The following is a 6,293-nucleotide window of genomic DNA, read 5'->3' on the forward strand; positions in this document are numbered from 1 at the left end:
GCCCAGCTGCGCCTTCTCCAGCCCCTGCCCTGCTGTGGAGGCCTGGGCTGACTCCCAGGGAAACTGAACTCACAGCTGCTTTGGGAAGAGCTGTCGGTAGCCCCCAAGGTACAGAGGGGCCCACTGCTTCTCGGGGGGAAGGCTGTGCTTCTGGAGCCCTGACTGCCCCCCGCCTGGCCTCACCTCTCCTCAGCAACCTCCAGACGGCCAAGGGCCTCCTCCAGATCCACGCTGTGCTCCAGCTCCGACCTCCGCAGCTGAGCCTCAGTGGTCTCCAACCGGGCCTGCAGCTGGGGAACAGCAATAGCCCACCTGGTCTGGCTGCTCCTGAACCTGCCGGGCAGGGGCTGGGGCATCTTGGGCACAAAGCCGACCTTGGTGGGGAAGAAAGGGCTCCCTGGGGCCCCACAGCAGGGGCTGGGGTTGGGTCTGGTGAGGCGCAGGCCCTTTCACACAATGAACCTGACAGGCAGCCTCCTGCCCTGTGCCAAGTGCCCATAGCTGGCAGAGGAGGGGAGGGGCAGGGGCACGCTGGGTTGCACTGATGTGCTGATTCCATCAGGTCTTGAGGATAGCGTGAGTATGGTGGCCTAGTGGGGGCACGGCTCTGGGGGCCACTGGAGCATGCCCACATTTCATTTACAGATGAGTAAACTGAGGCCCCACTGCCCCAGCTACCCGGGCAGCCCAGCTGTCAGGGCAGGGGCAGGGGTTTCAGGGCTTGCTTCAGGCACACAGGGGCCGGATGGAAGGTCACTGGGCTGTCTCTGGGGCTGCCCCCTGGAGAGTGAGTGAGTGAGTGATTGTGGTTCCCTCCACCTGGGCCTCCTGCCTGAGTCCTGCACCTCACCTACAGGGTGCAGGACCACACCCACCATGATGTGGGCCCACTGCCCAGGGCCACTCCGCTGTCACTGGGCCAAGACTGAACTTAGGCCCAGGAAATCAAGGGACAAGGATGGCCCAGGTAGAAGGGTGGAGGGGAAGGCAGCAGGCCTGGTGCCTCAGCTGTGGCTGTGCCAGGGCTGAACGCATGGGAGAGCCGAGGGGCCCCTCCTCAGCCAGCAGCCGGAAGAGAAGGGGGCGTTGGAAGACCCTGGAGGAGCCGGGTGGGGTCTGGGGGTGCCACCCCAGGATGGAGATGCCACGGTCAGGCACTCTGGCCACCCAGACCCCGTTCCCCCTGTCTTGGGGGTAACTTGGAGTGAGGCCCAGCCTCCTGGCACCCACACTTGGGGGTAACTTGGAGTGAGACCCAGCCTCCTGGCACCCACACTTGGGGGTAACTTGGAGTGAGGCCCAGCCTCCTGGCACCCACACTTTGCCTGCTGAGCCACTCGGGAGCTGGCGTGCACTGGGCTGCTGGCGCGTTCGGATCTGACTCATGCGGCTTACTAATCTGTCGGCAGCATTTCTGCGGCTTCTATTCCCAGCGGCCTGTTCCCAACATCTCCCCACCCTGTGCTAGGAAGATGTCTCCCCCAAGGCCTCCCCACAGCTGTAGGGGCTCCCAGGAAGAGCTGGCAGCTCACACACGCGCTGGGGCCCCCATCAGGTGGGGTGGACCCCAGGTCCTGCCCTCAGGGGCTCCCCTCCCAGGGGTGCCAGCAACAATGGAAACGTGTTTCCCGTGTGGGGGTCAGGGCGTGATAGAACTGGGTGGGGAGCAGAGAGCGGGCCCCTAGGAGAGCTGAGGGCATCCCTATGGGGCTGGTGCTGTCGCTGGTCCTGGGAAGGACCCTTCCAGAAGGCGAGGCCCACTGGGGACACCACTGGTCCCCTATACTGGCCACTGGTCACGTGTCTAAGAAGGGACCAGATCTGGTTCAGGGGTTCAGGTCTCAGCCCCAGTAATGGCGGTGTGTCCTGCGTGATCACTTGCTGGCTCTGAGCCTTGACTCCCTTATCTGGAAAGTGGGATCATCTGACCTGCCATGCGGAACCGTGGGGGCTCTGAAGACGGCATGGGTGCGGCAGGGGCCCCGAGTCCCCCACAAGGTGGGCTGGACACCCCACTCCACGCACTGGCTCCTTACCAAGTCCTGCCTCAGAAGCCAGCATGCCTTGGAGAGCCGACATAGGAGACAGGCTCTGGCCTAGCAGGTTTCTTGACCTTTCTGCCTCGGTTTCCCTGGCTACACAATGGGAGGCCCTCCCCAGCTCCACATTTTGTGACTAAATATGCCTCTCGCTCACCTCACACATCACCCTGGAAGGCACCGCAGCCACCAGGGAACCAAAGATACAGCCCTGTCTGGCCCCTTCCCTGTCTTCTGAGGTCCAAGCGGTCCCAGTCAGCCTCAGTTGTCAGGAAAGGGTCACGAGGCTGGGGTGGAGCCATTTCTCTGTGAGCTTCGTCTGGGGGTGGGATCGGTGCCCGCTGGCCTGCTGTCCTCTGCCGTGCAGGTGCCCGCTTTGTGCTGATGCTGGGCTGAGCACTGGGCTCTGTGGGTCAGGACTGGCCAGGCCACCGCACAGGGCTCCCGGGCAGGTACAGGGACAAGTCAGTGCCTAAGCTGGGTTGCGAGACCTAGGGGACATGCTAGGCATCAGGGAACGGCCTGGGCATGTGCTGCTTGGCCTCCCACCTCTCGCCTGTTATCCCACCGGTTGCCTCAGTTTCCTCATCTGTTGCCCAGGGTTTGAACGTCGGGTGGCTGACACTCTGTCTTTCCCAGTCTTAGAAATTGCCAATAGTCCCAGGTTCTGACTGCAGGCCCGACAAAGTGACCCCTCACCAAGGGCCAGGCGGCCCCCTCCCGCCTGTCCTGAGTCTGCTGCACACACTCACCTGCTCACTGACCACACGGCACCTGCTGGCCAGTTCATCTCGCTCGGCGCTGGCCTGGGCCAGCAGGTCCCCCAGCCGGGTCAGCTCCTCCTGCAGGAGCTCGTTCTCCTCTTGCACGCGGGCCGTGGTGGCTGTCGGCTCCTGTACCCCTGCTGCACGGTACCTGGTTCAGCCTGGGTGGCCAGACCAGGGCCCACCCGCACTCAGCCTTGTGCCCTCTCTCCATGGTGGGACCCTGGGCTGGCCACCGGTCTCCAGCTGCTGGACCTGCCCGCATCTCCTGGGAGGGGCCCCAGCTCTGAGCCAGGGACCCTGACGTAGGGAGGCCGACTTCACACTCTGAGCCCCGCTTCCTCTCATGTTAATTGGAATCCTACCACCTCAGAGTACCTGGAACCCCAGTGCAGACCCAGGCCCGGGCCGAGCCCTAAACCAATGGCAGCAGAGTATGTGGGCGGCCTGAACGCGGGGCACTCGCCCTGTCTGTGAAGCTGTGAGCCCTGCTGCTTCTAGGGGAAGGGACCTGGTCCCCGAGTAATAAGGTGCTTTTGTAAATACACACACAGCCAGTTCCCCGGGCCTGCAGGAGGCCGGACAGATCCTGGGAGAGAGGGATCCCTGGGACCCACGCGCGGAGTCCTGGGCACACACTGAACAGGCGGCCTGGAGCTGGTTCCTCAGCTGCCAGGTGGACAATTGGAGGCAGCACAGGGGCCTGGGGCGGGTGCAGGAAGGGCAGAGCTCGGGGGGTGGGCGTCTGTGCTCCCTGAGTGCCAGTGTCTAGCATTTCCACCCTGAGGAAGAAACCAACACCAATGAAGCAGAGACTCAGGTGGACACAAGGGTGCCACACAGAGGCAGCCCTGCTCAGGCCCTGCTCAGTGCCCTGTGGGTATTGATGTGATGCCCCTGAGGGTGGCCCTGTGGGGGGTGGGGCCAGCCCCGGGCCCAGGACTGTCCCCCATGCTGTCACCTTGGGGTGGCTCCTCACTCAGGCTGCTGGCCACGATCTCACGGATGTGGGCGGGCACGGGGGTGGGTGAGGCCCGCCGGCCTTCCCCACGCACGGTCAGTGCCCGGTCTTCCCTGCTGGCCGTGGGACTCAGTATGGTGTCCTCCAGTCTCTGAAAGACACCCCCAGAGATATCTGGAGATGGCAGCCCCCAGCAGCTGCCAGGCACCCCCCTACAATCCCACTGAATGGGAGCTACCACAGGGCCACCCCAAGGCAGCGGAGTGCCCTGGAGAGGACAGGTGAGGCTGGGCAGGTCACTCAGGTGCATGCCTTGGTTCTCCACCTGTGGAGTGGGGCTGCGCCTATCCCCAGGTTCTGGAAGGAGGACCACACCCAGCCGAGGTAGCAGGTATTGCACTTGGGGCTCTGCCCTGTCTTGGTGGGGGCTGGGCTGAGCGCTGGCTAAGCGGTCACCGGTCCCCTAGGGGATGCTGACAGGCAGGTGCCTTTGCCTCTGCTCCACAAGAAACCCACCATCCTCGCCCACCTGGAGCAGGTGGTCTCACAGCTTGTTTGCACGGTGGGGCCAGAGGAGGGACCTAGATCTCACGCAGCAGTCACAGAGCCCAGCGTGTGTGTGTGGCGTGGGGTGGGGGCTGAGGACGGGTCAGAGGGCTGAGGCTGAACCCATCCTTCTCTGCTCAGCTGCCCGCTGCCCCTCTGCAGGCAAGGTCCATCGGGAGGGTGGGCAGGCCTGGGGCTGCATGCTTGAGGCTCTGAGGATGAGCAGAGCCCGTGGAGCCCTCTCCTCCCACGGCCATGAATTCTGGGCAGAGTCAGGGACTCTCACCCTCCGGCTGCCCTCAGAGGGCTGCATGGGCCGGGGCAGTGAGGGTAGCGAGGACAGCGAGGACAGCCTTCCTTCCCAGGTGGGTCCTTCATGAAAGCCGACTGCCAGGGAAGAGACTCCAATAGGCCCAGAAGTGGGCAGGAAGGCCCAGGACCTGAGCTCACACTCGGGAGGTGTTTGCTGAGTGGCTGCCCTGCTGCCCCAGGAGCCCCTGGGTGTCCTGGGTATCCCAGCCTGGTTTTGAGGGTCTTGGGCCCTAATGGCATTTTGCTGGGCAAGGGCACAGCTTGGGGAGGGCCGAGGCACCAGGGCAGGGGACTCCTGCCAGGTGGAATAGATTACTGACTGTGGGCAGGACACACAGGGCCCTGTGAACACGGAAGTCGACTGTGCCAAATCAGCGGAAACCCAGGCAGGATCCCGCAGGAATACACAAGGCCACAGCTGTCCCCTGGCCTGCTGCCTTAAGGATATCTAAATTTCAGGCAGTGAATTAACTACTAAAGGGTGACCGGATGCTTGCCAGGGGAAGCTGGGAGGGGATGTCCACTCCTAGGGGCTCTCCAGCACCACACTCCAGAGTCTGCCCAAGTCCTCCTTGCCTGCCTCCCACGTCAGCACGGAGGACCCCTCTCCCTGGGGTCCGCAGAGCTGCTCCCCCACCTTGTGCCTCCTGGATCTTCCTCCTGCCCAGGGTCCTTGTGGGTGACCACCTGGCTGCCTCCTGCCTCCCATCTTCTCTTGGCCCTCCCTGAGACCCTGCTTGCGTCCCTGGATTCTGACCTCAGGCCTAGGCTGGCGGCTGTGCCCTGCTCCCCAACCCCGGCCCTCCTCCTGACCCCAGCCAGGCCTTCTGCACCTGGTGTGTGCTGTCCCGGCTGTCTTGGATGCTCCCTGGACACAGGCCTCATCCTCCATCTGCACCCCAAAGATCTCAGCCCCCCTCACCAGGGTTGGAGAGTCACCACAGACCCAGGCTCAGCATGGCGCCTGGAGAGGCCCTATTCTGACCCTGCTGCCCTGTGAAGGTCAGCCACTCAGCAAATGCTTCCCAGGGTGAGCCCAGGTCCGGGGCCAGCCAGCCCTCCTCCGGACAGCTCCAGAGTCTGCATCTCAGTCCCCTGGGAGGTCTTGGGAGGCGTCTTCACTGCCAGTTTCCCTGCCCTGCAGGTTCCCCCGCTGCCTCTTCTTCTGGAGGGAGTAACGGGCCCCCTTGGGAGCAGCAGCCCAGTGGGGCAGGGGGAGGGACGTCCCTGCTCCTCCTCCTGGGCCCAGCTGGGACCCAGGTGCCAAGACCACCAGCCAGGAGGAGAGCTGCCGGAAGGGCTCCGCTATTCTGTTCTAAACCCCTTATTTTGTACAGCGGAGAATGGAGGCCCAGCAGGGTGGCAAGAGGCACCCCAGGCTCCTTGATCAGAGACCGTCAGGCCACGCTCAACCCCCCAGGCCGGGAAGGGCTCTGCCGCGCCCTCCCTCCGCCTGCTCAGCAGCTCCCGCCCTGCACTCCCCCGGGCATCAGCGGCGCCACCCGCTAACGGGAAGGCAGCAGCGTGGCGTAAACTTGACTCATTCCTAACATTTACAGAGGGTCACTTATTAGCGGGACGTCCCGAGAGGCGCTGGGGCCTAATGGGTTCCATCTGTGGACGGGTGCCTGCAATGGGCCGCGGCCCAGCTGGAGCCGGAGGGGGGCGCGG

The 6,293-nt window shown here is 64.0% G+C and overlaps 1 protein-coding gene across 1 annotated transcript in view; it reads right to left on the reverse strand.

The window, feature by feature from the left end:
- The window catches only part of LOC105551235 (putative ciliary rootlet coiled-coil protein-like 3 protein), a 99,316-nt gene that overhangs the window by 81,484 nt on the left and 11,539 nt on the right, over positions 1-6,293 (reverse strand). The window contains 3 exon segments of the mRNA XM_011996401.1: positions 184-290; positions 2,792-2,943; positions 3,729-3,915. Coding sequence (XP_011851791.1) covers positions 184-290; positions 2,792-2,943; positions 3,729-3,915 — 446 coding nt within the window.

This window comes from Mandrillus leucophaeus, unplaced genomic scaffold, assembly GCF_000951045.1.
Source record: "Mandrillus leucophaeus isolate KB7577 unplaced genomic scaffold, Mleu.le_1.0 Scaffold510, whole genome shotgun sequence".
Classification (NCBI taxonomy): Eukaryota; Metazoa; Chordata; class Mammalia; order Primates; family Cercopithecidae; genus Mandrillus; species Mandrillus leucophaeus.